Genomic DNA, 14,542 nt, shown 5'->3' with positions numbered 1-14,542 from the left:
AAAACTTCTAAATAATATAAGTGAAGTGAAAGTGAAGTCGCTCAGTCGTGTCTGACTCTTTGCAACCCCATGGACTGTAGCCTACCAGGCTCCTCCGTCCATGGGATTTTCCAGGCAAGAGTACTGGAGTGGGTTGCCATTTCCTTCTCCAGAGGATCTTCCCAACCCAGGGATTGAACCGGGTCTCCCACATTGTAGGCAGAAGCTTTACCATCTGAGCCACCAGGGCTGTTATTAAAAGTCGAAGTACAAGATGAACCTATTTGCAAGGCAAGAACAGAGATGCAGACATAAAGAATGGTAATGGGGACAGAGAGCAGGTATGGAGAGGGCGGGAGGAACTGGGAGATTAGGATGAACACGTACACACTACCATGTGTAAACAGATAGCTAGTGGGAACCTGCTGGGTGGCACAGTGAGCTCATCTCAGTGCTCTGTGATGGCCTAAAGGGGTAGAATGGGCTTCGGTGGGAGAGAGGTCCCGGAGGGAGGGGATGTATGTACATGTATAGCTGACCCACTTTGCTCTACAGCAGAAACTGTGTAGCATTGTGCAGTTGCTTTACAACATTGTAAAGCAATTATACTCCGAAAAAAGTTGAAGTACAAACCAATGTATAATATACAGATTGACCTTCATTGATAAAAATGATTATACCATAAAGTAAAAAGAGTAGGAAGGTGGACAGAGAAAATTAACATAGGAGAGGGGTTAACTACAAGGTGAGGGGCTCAGGGATGAGTTATCTGTGCAGCGGTCACAGCGGATGGGTAGACACATGACGTGTTCCCCTGTTATCTCTGTCTAGTTGGCACAGAGACTCCTGGATCTGGGCACAGATCCATCAGTGAGTCTGGAAGCACCATGTCTGAGGGTTCCAGCTCCCCAGAGGGGAGGGAGCTTTTCCATCCCTGCCCTCCTATCCAGCAGAGGGAAGCTGGATTGGGTGAGAGGTAGAAGGATGAAGACAAGGATGGGGGAGGATGAGGCAGGAAGATGCAGAGGATGGTAGAGAAGGACAATAAGAAAGCAAGGCTGAGTTGGAAGGGACAGGTCCTCCAGGACATTAGTGGAAGGTGGCTTGAGTGGAAAGGTGGGCTTCCATGTTGAATTTCACCTTCCACAGGCTCAGGCTCTGGTGACTCGTTAACAACACTGTCAGCTATATTTAAAAGTTGCTAAGAGAGTACATCTTAAATGTTATCACAGGGAGGCAGGGGGAAACACTTTGTAACTCTAGGAGGTTAACTAACTTATTGTGGCAATCATTTCCCAATATATACATCTATCAAATCATTATGTTATACACCTTAAATTTATACAGTGCTGTATGTCGATTGCATGTGTGCATGCTAAGTCGCTTCAGTTGTGTCCGACTCTTTGCGACTCCATGGACTGTAGCCCGCCAGGCTCCTCCTCTGTCCAAGGAGATCCACCAGGCAAAAATACTGGATTGGGGTGCCATGCCCTCCTCCAGGGGATCTTCTTGACCCAGGGATCGACCCCACATCCCTTGCATCTCCTGCATTTGCAGGTGGTTCTTTACCACTAGTGCCATCTTACATTTTTATAAAGTTGGAAAAAACAAAAACCAAACCAACAAACAACCCACCCCGCAGCAAGGGCCCAGGCTCAAAGGACCACTGAAAAGAATCAGGTAGGGAGCCCGGGGTAGAAGCCTGGCTTAGAGGAAAGAACAGAGGCTTTGCAGGCAACAGCTTGGCCTCTTCCTCAGAGTCCTCAGCATGGGCCCTTGGGCAAGTCACACCTCTTCTCTAAAAAGGGGTTGTTGTGGGCAGCGCACAGTAGTGAGTGCTGTCCTTCTGGCTGCAGCCAAGGGCAGGTGGGCTGGGAAAGCTCTAGGTCCTTGGAGAGGGAGTGCGCTGTCCCCCTCACCTGGAGAGGAGGTATAGTGATCCGAACAGGAGGAGGACGAGTTTCCAGAGAAGCTGGGCGTGAGTATCGACCTCGAAGCATGGTTTCCCTCGTCCTCATCCTTGCGAACTGGAGGCTGGAAGGGAAAGGAGGAGTGTCAGAAGCCCACATTAGAGGTCACCTTCCTCCCCCAGCCCTGATCTTTTGTTTACAGGAGGGGCAGTCCTCCCCAGGGTCAGAGAGCAGAGCCGCTTCCAGCCCTCCGCAGGTGCTGTGCCCAGATCCCCTCGCCCTCCAGCTCACATACCCGGAACTGGCTGAAGTCGGAGTAGGTGTCGTCGTAGGTCTTGTGGTGGGCGTCCAGCAGGGTGGTGATGATGTGCTGCTGCTCCTCCGACAGCTTCGGCCGCAGGCTGTCCTTCAAGGCCTCCTCCTCCTTCCGCTTGAGGATCATCTCCCGTTTCCGCTGCACCTCTTCATCAGTCAGGATGACTGTGGGGGGTGCCGGAGGGGGGTGTCAGGAGGACGGGGCCTGCAGTGCCTCCAAGGAACGTTCCTCCAGGTGTAAAAGCCCCAGATGGGAGGGCCTGTGCCCTGACACTTGGAGCTCACCAGGCCATCCTGCCACAGAGACCCAAAGCCCATGATACGGATGGAAGAGTGGGTGCTGTATGTTGAAAAGGCAGGAGCATAAGAGAGGAGGAAACAGAGGATTTGGGAGGCAGGATGCTTGGGCATCATTAAGGAGACTGGGATCCCAAGAACAAGATGTCTGACTCTGAACAGAATGAACTCTCCAGGCTTCTGGTTGCTCATTTCTAAAATGAGGAGTTTGGACCATAGGATCTCTCCTAAGATCCTTTTTTGTTCCTTCTTCCAGGAAGCATATGGTGTGGGGATCCTACCTCAAAGGACCAACTGCTTTGAGACCTGAATGCAGCCCAGCACAGAGCAGATGCTCACTCAGGCGGAGGGAGGGTGCAGGGTCCCAGTGTCAGAAGCTAGGAGATGCTGAGAAGACCCCTCTACGTGGTCATCCCCACGTAACTTTCCAGGCATGTGATCTACTCTGACCAATGTAGAAAGACTTTGCCTCTCAGGTTCCCTGCAAAACAAACCCTCCTTCAGTCCTTCCAGTCTTGAAATTTCTGCCCAAGGAAGTTTTCCAGTCCTTCAGAAGTCCCTGAGGATAGATAGCAGCTCACAGCTCTATCTGGGAAGCTCTCTCCAGTGGCTAACCAGGGTGTCTGACTGCAGGGGCTCCAAGCCTCCCTGTGCCGGGTGACTGCCGGGAGGGTGGGGCCGGGAGCAGGCCCGGCACACAGACCTCCCGGCCGGGGCTTGCAGAGCGCTGACGCCAGGAGTGGGCACTGGGGCCCTCGGCGTGTAGCTGCTTGCTCTGTGCTAGTCTTGCCAGGGCATCTGCCCACAGAACCGAGCGTTTCACAAGAGCAAGAAAAAGAACCAGAATGCCAGAGTGGGTGGCTTCTGGGCTTCAGGAAAGGCCCATGGGCCTTGGCCTCTCGGGTGGGGGTAGGACGAGAGAAGTGGGGGTGAGGGAAGGAGAGCCTGTGGTGGGTGTGAGTGGGCAGGGCAGGAAAGGGAAGCCGGTGGCGGATGATGGCGCGTTCCCTCCAGAGCTGAGGTAAACCATACCTAGAGGAAGACTGGGCGGAGGCCACGCCCAGGTTACTGACTCACCTACCCAAAGAGCTGCCCGCCCTCCTCCCACAGAGGGTGTCAGTTCAGACCCCAAGAGATACAGCAGATGGGAGCGGGAAGGAGCAGGGAGCACCCCATTCAAGGCAGGGTGTGAGACGCTAGCCTGGGGAGGCCAAGATTGGGGACAGAGTCCTTCCTGTTCACCTGAAGGGCAGGCACAGGACGCGATGAGGCTGGGCTTGGGGGGACGGCTCTGGCTGCCCACAGGGGTGCTTTTCAACCCCACGGGGCTCTCATAACCCCCTGTGATTCTATGACGTCACTGTCCTGCTCAGAAACTTCTGAATCCTTCCTGCTTACCATGCCCCATGTGAAGCCAAGATTCTTGGTGATTTCCCTTCTTCCTAACTTTCCAACCTCACTGCCGGGGGCTTGACGCAGCAGCTGGTATGGTTGCACTGGGATTGCTGGCCTGCGAATAGGACCTGCTTCTACTGCCACGGCATTTCCCGTGTGCCGCCTGCCTGTCCAGCTGGGCCTTCTCTCCCCAGTAGCCATGCAGATTTATCAGTTCCCCAGCACCCAGCTCACACCCTCTTGTACCACAAAGGCGTCTGTATTTCCCCGATCGGCAAGGAGCAGTTTTTCCCACACATTGGCACCCGATCTTTTTTCACTCTGTCCCATCTATGGTTATAGGTTCCAATAAATACTTGCAATAGAGAGAGCCTAAGTGCAAGGTCTTCTTCACTGGAACTACAGGGTATCTAAGGATGGGGGCTGCATCTTACAATGCCTATATCTCCCGTGCCAAGGCTAGCCCAGTGGGGCATCCTCAGTGGTCTGATGCACTGGAAACCCAACATATCAGCACTGACTGTACCTACTGCGTGCTGGTCATCCTCTGGACGTGCACCAATGATGCCCGTCCCCTACAATTTGAGGATGGCATGCTCCACCTACCAGTCCACCAGATCACTGAGCAAAGTTTACAAATACTTGTGACAAGTATTTTCAAGACAGAACCCCTTGTAACGGAGCACCCTGCAACATCACGTGACCTTTGCTTGATGGTTCAGAGGCATCGTTCTGAATAATTACTGGACTTTGCAGGAACAAGGCTATGACCTCAGAGCCATAGGGGTCTGTTTTTCTGCACTGTGTGACTCAGTCTGCCATGATTTTGAGTTCCTGTCTTACTCTTCCAACCAGTCTATCCTGCTGTCTTAGGCTATGTGATGTCTCTTCTTACTGGAGTGTACTTTTATCCTCCTTAACGGTTACTTCTAATCTTCTGGGAGCCAGAAACTCTGGTGATCAAGCGGTATGTCATTAAAAATGCCGTTAATAAATACATTGTTAATAAAAATAAAGTTTTTTTTTTAATGTACCAAGCACTATTCCAAGTACTTCTTACATATTAACTCACATTATTTGGTCCTTATAATAACCCTTAAGGCAGATGCTGTTATCCTCATTTTACAGGTGAGGGAACCTGAGAACCAGAGAGGCCATCAAGCTTGCTCAAAGTCACAGAGCAAACAGACAAGGCAGAGCTGGAGTCGGGTCTGAGCAGTCTGGTTCTAGAGTCCAGTGTCCTAACCACTACTCAGCACTGCCTATGACTATAATTGGCTGTGAATGCTCAGCCAGACCCTGGTCTTCAGCTGTGGAGTCATGACACACAGGTGTTCTGATCCACCCGAAGAGTGTGCGAAAATAATGATTAAATAAAGTAGCAAGGCTTGTAAGTGATTTACGTTAAAAGGATAACGTTAAGAGATTTGAGGTTAACCTTACGGCATTTCTCCTCTCCATCATTTCTAGCAAATAGCAACCATCACCCTGTTTGCAGTACCAGAGGAAGACCCACTAAGGTCTGCTGGTTTCAGATGAAGGCTGCCAATCCACGGACCTCCCTGCAGGCAACGTTGGCAGGGGACTAGATAAGCTATAAGCCTCTCACATATGCAGATATTGTTGTGACTTATAAAATAGTTCATTTCCTTAAAAGGGTTATTAATTTCATAGGATGCTTAGAAAATCATTTTCTCAATAAATTGCTACTAAAAATACCATTACTGTTGTGTAGGAGAACACTTTTTTGTTGTTTGTTTTGTATGTTTTTTCAGCTCAAACAGTACAAATTTATTTTTCACTAGAAGGCACATTTTGAAGTTAAAAGCCCATTGATGGGTTTGTTAATGAATAAAGGGCATGAGCTGTGTACACGGACTTTGTGAAATCCATATGGCTGCTTAGTAGCTTCTCAATTCCTTGCTGACTGGGTAAAGGGCTTTGCTGAAGTTAACCCCGTGCAAGATGTTCCCTATTCCATGAAGTCTATGATCAAGTTAGGGAGTCAAGATCTGAAAGTACAAGCATCTTAAAAGTGTTTCAATTTGCCAAGGGTGGCCTAAGGACAACATTAGGTAAACAGACAAAATTTTTCCAAATGAATGACATTGACAATATCAGATGTGGGTGATCTTCTTGATGTATAAATCAGTAGGAGATGCAGAGATACAAAGAAGCACAATGGGGAGCTAATATTCAATCATTCAATACATATTTGCGGAGCACCTACTATCAGAGGTTTTGCTCATGACGGGCAGAAAAGATGTCCATGTATAAAAATATTAAAAGTTCACATGTGCAGGCCAGGTCTACAAGAGTCCAGAACTCAGCTATGAAATGTCTTGGGCTCCAAGGACCTCAAGTCAACCTGGACTTGAAGAGACAGAGTCTTTAGTGAGAACAAATTCTCTTCAGTCCATCCCTTAGGGCCCCAGGCAGTGCCTGGAAATGCAGAGTGGAGGAGCTCTGGCCCACTGAGGAGGGTAGGGGAGAATGGAATGGATTATGCTGGGGTGGAGCCCGCAGGCCTGGCCTTTGGAAGCACACAGACCTAGATTATTAGCTTCGGAGGCATGATATTTTGATGTCTCTGAGATTGCTCATCTATTACAAAAAATAAAAATAAAAACAGAAGTATTTACATAGTCAGGGGTTGTTGTCAAATTTTAAGAAGAAGGTGCTAATGCCTGACACTCATATAGTAAGTGGCCAACAAATGTTTGTTCCCACATGCATCCCCGACCCCTTCCCATGCCTCCTGTAGGGACAAGCCACCTGCTCATCCCCACCAGAAGGGAGCCTGGGTTTCCAGCTTCCTTCAAAGGGAGCCCTGGGGTGTGCTGTGGTTTTACTCATGTTGACACTTGGTTGTCTCCAGGAGGCTAGGCTTTGGCGATGACAGCCAGGCTGGATGGTCAGTAAGCAGATCCCCTAGGGATCAACTGGAGCTGGAGAGTTCCAGGCCAGACATATTGACAGGTCTCCCAAAGTTTGGCTAAACAGAGGCAGGAAATAGAATTCTTCCTGGAGGACCTTCCTTTTGGGGCAGTGGAAAGAATAAGTTCAGTGTTGCCCCAGTATTTCCATCTTACCTGGAGCTCTGGGGCACAGACCCCAAGAGCTCAGCGCTACTAGCCCATCCTGAGCTCAGCACAGCTCCTTGCATTAGAATGGTGAGAGTGGTGGGCACCAGGCTGCCCTGAGCATAGAGCAGTGAGGGAGCATGGGGCTCTGTCACAGGGACTGAAGCTGAGGTGGGGGTGGCTGAGGCACAAAGCTGATTGGAGGCTGGGGGTGAGCATCCACTTCTGGGTTGCTAGACCCCCTACCATGTGGCATTCCTGGGGCCAGGGCACCCTGGAACACTCAAGGCCTGCTCATCATGGTGGATGCAGTGCTCTCCATGGGGACCAGGAGGGATCTAAGAGGGGACAAGGAGTTGGGTTCTAGTCCCAGCTTGCTTTCTGATCCCAACCCTGGTGCTTTTGCTTCTCTGGGTTTCAGATGATTTCTAAGTGTGCTTTCTGTTCTAAGCTGATGAACATCTCTTTTCTCCCAAGATACCAGGAGAGGCACCTCTGGGACATCACTGAGGCTGGCCCTGACCAGAACTCCTGTGGCAGAGCCTTACTGGATTCCAGGTATAAGTCTGGGCCAGTTTTGGCTGGCTGAGGCCTTAGAATCATGGCTGTCTGCCCTGTGGGGGCTGTGTGCTCGGAGCGGGCAGGGGCTTCACATTCTGCATCCTGTGTCCAGCCCAGCACCTTGAACAGAGCAGGCTGCACGGAACCGGCATGTGAGAAGCCCCATGAAGCACCCAGGCCTTGAGCCTCCACGGCTCCAGGATAAACAGGAGAGGGGTGGGGCAGGGGACCGGGCAAGGAGTGATCCGCCTGCCCAGGCCTGCCTGCTCCTGTTGGGGTGAGGAGGAACGACGGCTTGGAAACTTCTTCCAGCACTGCCAGTGTTGACTGGGGAGCTGGGATCAGGAGAGGGGCCGTGGCCCACCAGAAGGGAGCCTGTCAAAGCCTGAGGAGGCTTCTGTTTTCCCCAAAACAAAGAATTTTTTTCTCACCAAGGAAGAAATTTCCCATTCCCTCAGCCCTGTCCTGCGACTTTTCCCTTGTTCAAGACACATCTCCCCTGTACCTGGCCTCCCCGCTCCCCCGCACCCACCTACACACACCCAGAATGGGCCCCATAGCCAACATGACCTCCAGATCTGGATGCATCTGAGTGCCTCTCTTGAGCCTCCTTAGCCCATAGCTCAGCAGGACACCCACACAATCACAGATCCTGGAGCAGATCAGGGTACAGAGCACAGACAGGAGTGAGCCAAGGGACAGGGCAGGGCAGAGTGTGCAGAGGGTACCCATGCCCAGGGCAGCCCAGTGCCCTTGCTTCCAGTCCAGGGAGGGCCTGGCCAGCGCTTCCCCAGGTCCACTGGATTCAATGGCGTCTCTGGTTACCAAGAAACTCATACTAGAGCTCAGATGCAAACTCCAGGAGTTGTTTTTCACAGAGAATCAGAATATGTCAACCTGCCCATTGGTCCTCTCCTGCAACCCCAGAGCTAGACAGAAGTCCCAGAAGATTGCTCCTCCTTCTTCATCTGGATCTAGAGGGTCCTGCTAGAGTTTGGTGCTTCCCCTTGCAGGATCTATCCACCTAGCCCTGCTGCTGCTGCCGCCGCTGCTGCTAAGTCGCTTCAGTCGTGTCCGACTCTGTGCGACCCCATAGACGGCAGCCCACCAGGCTCCCCCCGTCCCTGGGATTCTCCAGGCAAGAACACTGGAGTGGGTTGCCGTGCCCTCCTCCAGGGGATCATCCCAACCCAGGGACTGAACCCACATCTCTTACATCTACCAGCATTGGCAGGTGGGTTCTTTACCACCAGCGCCGCCTGGGAAGCCCTAGCTCTGGGTACCAGCCCTCAGATTTGCTCACTGGGCCAGACTGACTGGAAGGCTAGGGTGGGGCAGAACCCCCACGACAACCAGGCTCCGAATATTTCTCCTCCCCATCACTCCTGCCTCTTCCCACCCAAGGCAGCCCTCTCCCCAAAAGCCCAAAGAACCCTGGGGTCCTTGAGCCTCATCCTTTCCCCGAAGGTCTTGAGAAAAGGTTGCTGTGAGAAGAGCGATGAAGTCTCAGAGGAAGACTAACCTGAGGGTGGGGACTCATGAAGGTAGTGCCCTGTATGTCCCTCCTCACAGGCCTCGCACCGGAGAGGCCCTTCCCAGGCCTCTGGGACACACACACAGATCCCAGAGAGGCTCACAGGGCCCCTTGGACCTTGGAGTTGCAGCCACCCTGCCTCAGGCTGCGGGGGTCTCGCTCATGCCGCAACTCGCAACTCGGGGCCCCAAATCACTGCAGCTACAGGGGAAGAGCAAGCGGATCTCTCCCGCCAAACGCCCGAAAGGCGGCCGCCTTCCCCTGACCCCGCCCCCGCCCCGCCCCTCCTCGGCCTTGCCGCAGAAACTCACATTCCTTCATCATGCCGATGTCAATACAGCGCTTGAGCCGGCAGGCCTGGCAGTGGCGGCGGTTGTCCTTGGTGATGCGGCAGTCTCCGTTGAAGGGACAGGTGAAGAGCGCCTTCCGCTTCATGCTCCGCCTGCCGAGAGAGAGCAGGGACCCTCCGCTGGGTCACCCACTCCCAGCCCCTCAGCCCTGCCTGCGTGAGTGACGCCGTGACTATGAGACCTGCTGGCCAGGCCGCTGGCTCCAAGACTCCCAGGGAGAATGGGCGCCCAGCCAAGCCCCTGGCCCCTCTCAGTGGCCACCCCTGCCCAAGCCTCTGACTTGCCATGTGTGTCAACATGCCGTCCTGTTCACTGCTGATTCTTCCCCCATCCTTGCTTTTATTTACCTTTAAAGTCCTCTACTCCTCCTTATCTTTTTTATTACACAGGAAATGAGTGAATTAACCTAACAACATTTTTTAATAAATACTGAAATCTGCAGAGCAGCTTTCACTGCCTTTAGCTCTGTGTGTGTGTGTGTGTGAGTGTGTGTGTGTATGCAAGCCCAAGGGTTCATTTTCCTAATTCTGCCTTTCTCCCCTGCTGCCAGCTACAGCACATGGGACTTTTATGAGGCTGCATAGAGGCCATCTTCCTAGAGTTTCCTCTTATAGCTAAGCAATTTAGCAAAGAATAAAGACTCCCAAGTTGGGGTCTTAGGAGTGTGACAGTGTTAGTCCCTCAGTCATGTCTAACACTTTGTGACCCCATGGAACTGTAGCCCACCAGGCTCCTCTGTCCGTGGGATTCTTCAGATAAGAATACTGGAGTGGGTAGCCATTCCCTTCTCCAGGGGATCTTCCCAGCCCAGAGATGGAACCTGGGTCTCCCGCATTACAGGCAGATTCTTCACCATCTGAGCCACCAGGGAAGGCCTTAGGAATGTGAGTTCTTAGCTTCTTGGATACTGTTTCATCCCCAGAAATTCAAGGAGCCTGATGAAGCTGAGCCCACAAGCAGAAGGTTCCAGGCAGCTGGCCCTTGAGAACAGCTCAAGGCAAAGGACACGCAGTCACCTGGGAAATAGCTGCTGCTGGCTTTGGACCTCAGCCCCTGGTACCCTCCCATCACAGCCCTCATACCCAAGGGGTCACCAGGAGACTGGGCAACACAGGGAGGTGGGGGTGTTGGCTGTTTGGTGGTTTACCCCCGGCCAGTCCCTGCAGTGACCCCCCAGGGAAAGACTGCACCCTCAAGATCTTGCCTATGGAAAGAGAAAGCCTTTCTCCTTGTGCCTGCGTACATTTACCGCAGCTTCCCAGAGGAGCAAAAGAACACGGAAGCACCTCAGTTAGCCCAAAATGAGACACACCTGTGTGTTCCAGGACCCGATCCCCCTTCACTCCTTTCTCTGTTTCTCACCTGGTGGTTCCTGAAGTGCCACCTGTTAGCATAAATGCTCAGGCCCCAGAATGCCCATGATTCTCTAAACCTACTTAAGGACCAGAAGTTTCTAATTAGAGCAAACTCTAATTTCCTTTTTTTTTTTTAACAGCTGGGCATTTTGCCTGGGGTGGCTAGCTGAGAGGCTTCCCTGTCCTCCTACCCACTGTTTTGTCTGGCTCACAGTCACCCTGTTCTTTTTCGAGAGCCATGGGCACCAAAAAGAACATGCATCATGGTACCTCTAGACATGTGAGCCGAAGCCTCTCACAGCCCTGTACTGGGGGCCAAGTGTTTCTCAAGGCCCCAGAGGGAGGGGGCCCCAGTGTCCTGTCGAGGCCTCTCCTTCCTCAAGCTCTGCGGGTCCCACCTCTGACCCTCCTTGGTGGGCATTTCCCTCAACTGCAGATTTGCTTGGAGAGAGAGATTGAAACGTCATCCTTTTTCTTTCATCTTTCTCAGGCTGCAAAGCTGAAGCCTCACCCGGGAAAGCTGGAGGCGGCCGCTCAGCCCGACTTTGCCTGACAACAGGCGTGGACTCCGAAGAGGCTGGGTGGGATAGGACTCCAGCTGGGTTAAAAGATGCTGGGGGCGGGGGCCTGTCTCCTTGCCTTCAACCGTGTACTCGGAGTTCGAAGCCCAAGAGAACTGAGACAGAAAGAGAAGGAGGAAGAGGACCAAGACCATGACGAGGAGAGAGAAGTGGAGAGACAAGAGGAGGTGGAGGGGAAGAGGAAAGGAGAGGGAGAGGAAGGGAGGGAGAAAGATGTGGCCAAGCACACGACCTCACAGCAGGGCTCAGGCCAGGCTACTAATGCAGCCTGGGCTTCTCACCCTTTACCACCCCGTGTCCTGGAATCCACCAGCCTTGAACTATGTCTCCACATTGTTTGAGCAAAGCAGAAAGGAGCCTATGAATGCATGGAGCTCTAAAATTATTATTATGAAAACATGCAGTAACTAGCCCTCCCTCAGCTCCTCTACAGACAGAATCAGAGGCAAGGAGCTGGATAGTGGCTGGGGAGACAGGCTGTGCCTCGTGAAGAACATCATCACGCTCTGGGCTCTGGGGTTCAGTGTCCAGGGCAGGGGGTGGGGGCAGAAACCTCCCTCACCAACTCCAACGGCAGACCCAGGCCCTTCCTGGAGCCTGGATCCTGCAGCCAGCCCTTCAGGCATGTGGGCTGTTTGCCAGGACCATTTCCCTGGGCTCCAAGGCCTAGCTCGTTCCGTTCTGCCGCCTTCTAAGGGCTCTTGCACACACGTGGCTGTCATCTGGCCTCTGCCATGAGGACTCAGGGCAGCCAGACTGGCCAGTTCTGGCTCTGCGCTTTGTCCTCAAGATCCAGACCCTGCCCTGCCTTCCTCCCAAAGCTAATTGCCTGTGAGTTGGTTTGGTTTTGAGAAACAAGAGCCTCAGGTTTCCATGGGAGCCCATTTCCTCAGCAGCGCTCTCAGCCTCATCCTCTGGGTGGTTGGCAATTACACCCCAGCTCAGGAAAGGGGGGTAGTGGTGGTGCAACCAGGCTAAATATAGATGCAGTTTCTAGAAAGCCGGGGTGAGAGAGGACATTGACCGATTCTTCTGCCAGAGACCAATTCATCAAAACATGAGACAGGCAGCTCACAAAAGCATCAGGCGCCTGAGCCAGGGTCTCAGGCCTGGGACGGGAGGGTCCTTCTTTTTTATTTTTATTTTTCCGGAGGGTCCTTCTTGAGTAGGTGATCCCTGCCAGCAGAGACACACCTTGTAATGTCCAAGACTGGGGCCAAGTGCTAGCTCTCAGCTTTGTCTCTACTGCAGCTCCAGTGTCAGAGAAATTCCAGAGCCTGGTCTAGATGCAGGCGCCTGCTAGAGCTCTTGATACCAAAGGTCTGTGTGGTCTGATAGTGAGACCTACGGGGCTCACTGTGTGTGGTGACCACCAGGGCTTCTCAGCAGGTGAGTTAAAAAAGAAGAGCCAACTTTAAGGAAAGGAAGGTTGATGGTAAGGAGCACAGGCCTCTTTTTTGGAGAGCTGTTCAGCAAGACAGGTATATATTGCCACATGGCAGTTTTGTTCCAGACCACCATGATAAAAGCAATATAGCAATCAAGTGAGTCACACAAATGTCTGGTTTCCCAGTGCACGTCAAAGTCATGTTTATGCTGTGTTGTGCTCTGTTAAGTGTGCAAGTGCACTCCATCTATAAAAACAATGTACACACCTTAATTAAAAAATACTTTCTCACTAAAAACTATTAATTATCATCTGACAATGCAGAATTGCCACAAGCCTTCAATTTGTAAAAAGCACAACATTTGTAAAGTGCAATAAAGCAAAACACAATAAAACAAGATCTGCCTGTGTCTACCAGCATGTAAAACGCATGGAGCCTTTATTCATACAGGAAAGCCATTTCCAGGAGTTCATCCTGGAAATGGGTAGACCAGTCTCATGTAGGGACCTGAGACCTGGATTGGGAAGATTTGTTTCTCACTTATGTCCCCTTTTGAACTGTGTACGTCTAAAAAGAAAAAAAAAAAAAAAACATTCACAGGGGTTATTCATAGGACCAAATACAGCAGCAAATAAACACCACCCTTTATAACTATTTAAAAAATTTAAATGAAACACAGGCTTTGGTTACATGGGTCTGTTTGGGCTTAAATTCTAATGCACAACCTTGGGAAAGTCACTTAATCTCCCCATGTCTTCGTTTACACATCTGTAAAACGGAAACAACCCTACAGAGAGGGTGCGGTAGGGATTAAGCAAAGGAAGCAGGACCTTTACTGCACCTTTAGTGCTTAAGCACTAAATAAAGGGAAGGGAGAGGGACTGGCAGGCAGGGGCAGTGGGAGGGAGTGCTGACGGGTGGCTGAAGACAGCAGTGTGTAACCTTCCCACGAGGATCTGAGACCCTGGAAGCAGTCAGAATGTCTCCACTCACTCTCAGCATGGCTGGTGTGGGGCTCCACAGGTAGAGAGGCTCGAAACACATCATCGCTTCATGTGTTGTTGCTTCTGATGTCTAGACCCACAGCCCTCTGTGACTTACAGCAACCAATGTCCAGTTTCTCTGAGTGCCAATCAGGTCCCACAGAGTTCTTGACTGACATGAGGGTCTCTAGAGCTCCCTGGACAAGCCCTTGCTTTCTCATAGCTGATATTTAACTCCTGTTTGGGGACCTTTTGCCAGAGACCCTTGCTGACACATCACAGTTACGTATGTTCCAGGTCCCATAAAAGAGGATAGGAGAGGACTATCTGTTCTCAGAAACTGCAAAGGAACAGTGATAAAAAGCACCATTGATCAAGAGCCTTCTCTTCCAGCACTTTACATATTCTCTCTGAGGCTCTCAACAGCCTAGTGGGATAGGTATCCTCCCAATTTTACAGGTGGCACGAAAAGGCAATGGAAAGTGAAATAATTTGTTTAATGTCATACAGCTAAAAAGTGTGAAAACTGACATTAGAATCAAGATTGTTTGGATTCCAAAGCCTCTGGGATTCTTATGTAATATGGTCTTTAACATGAATCTACCACATCTCAACTCCAGCTGAAGCAGGTGTCAAAAGTCTGTCCCCCCCAGAGTCCACAGGCAGGAAGTAGGTGCTGTTTGAAGGACTCATGTAGGACAGAGGAGGACAGAGGCAGGACCCGAGATGGGCACTTTGGAAGTGGGGGTGACCGCTGCCCATCCTCTCCACAGGTGCCTCTATTGCCGGGACATGGAGAGGATTCCCAAGG

At 51.6% G+C, this 14,542-nt stretch overlaps 1 protein-coding gene across 1 annotated transcript in view; it reads right to left on the bottom strand.

Moving 5' to 3' along the window:
* The window catches only part of VDR (vitamin D receptor), a 63,975-nt gene that overhangs the window by 11,132 nt on the left and 38,301 nt on the right, over positions 1–14,542 (bottom strand). Inside the window, exons 4-6 of the mRNA XM_052640919.1 lie at positions 9,386–9,516; positions 2,185–2,369; positions 1,899–2,013 (exon numbers count right to left, since the gene is read on the bottom strand). Of these exons, the coding sequence (XP_052496879.1) occupies positions 1,899–2,013; positions 2,185–2,369; positions 9,386–9,516 (431 nt within the window). The remainder of the gene's footprint in view (positions 1–1,898; positions 2,014–2,184; positions 2,370–9,385; positions 9,517–14,542) is intronic.

Source organism: Budorcas taxicolor, chromosome 5 (assembly GCF_023091745.1).
Source record: "Budorcas taxicolor isolate Tak-1 chromosome 5, Takin1.1, whole genome shotgun sequence".
Taxonomy (NCBI): domain Eukaryota; kingdom Metazoa; phylum Chordata; class Mammalia; order Artiodactyla; family Bovidae; genus Budorcas; species Budorcas taxicolor.
The sequence above is the reverse complement of the archived record's forward strand: the minus strand, read 5'-3'. Positions and strand labels throughout refer to the sequence as shown.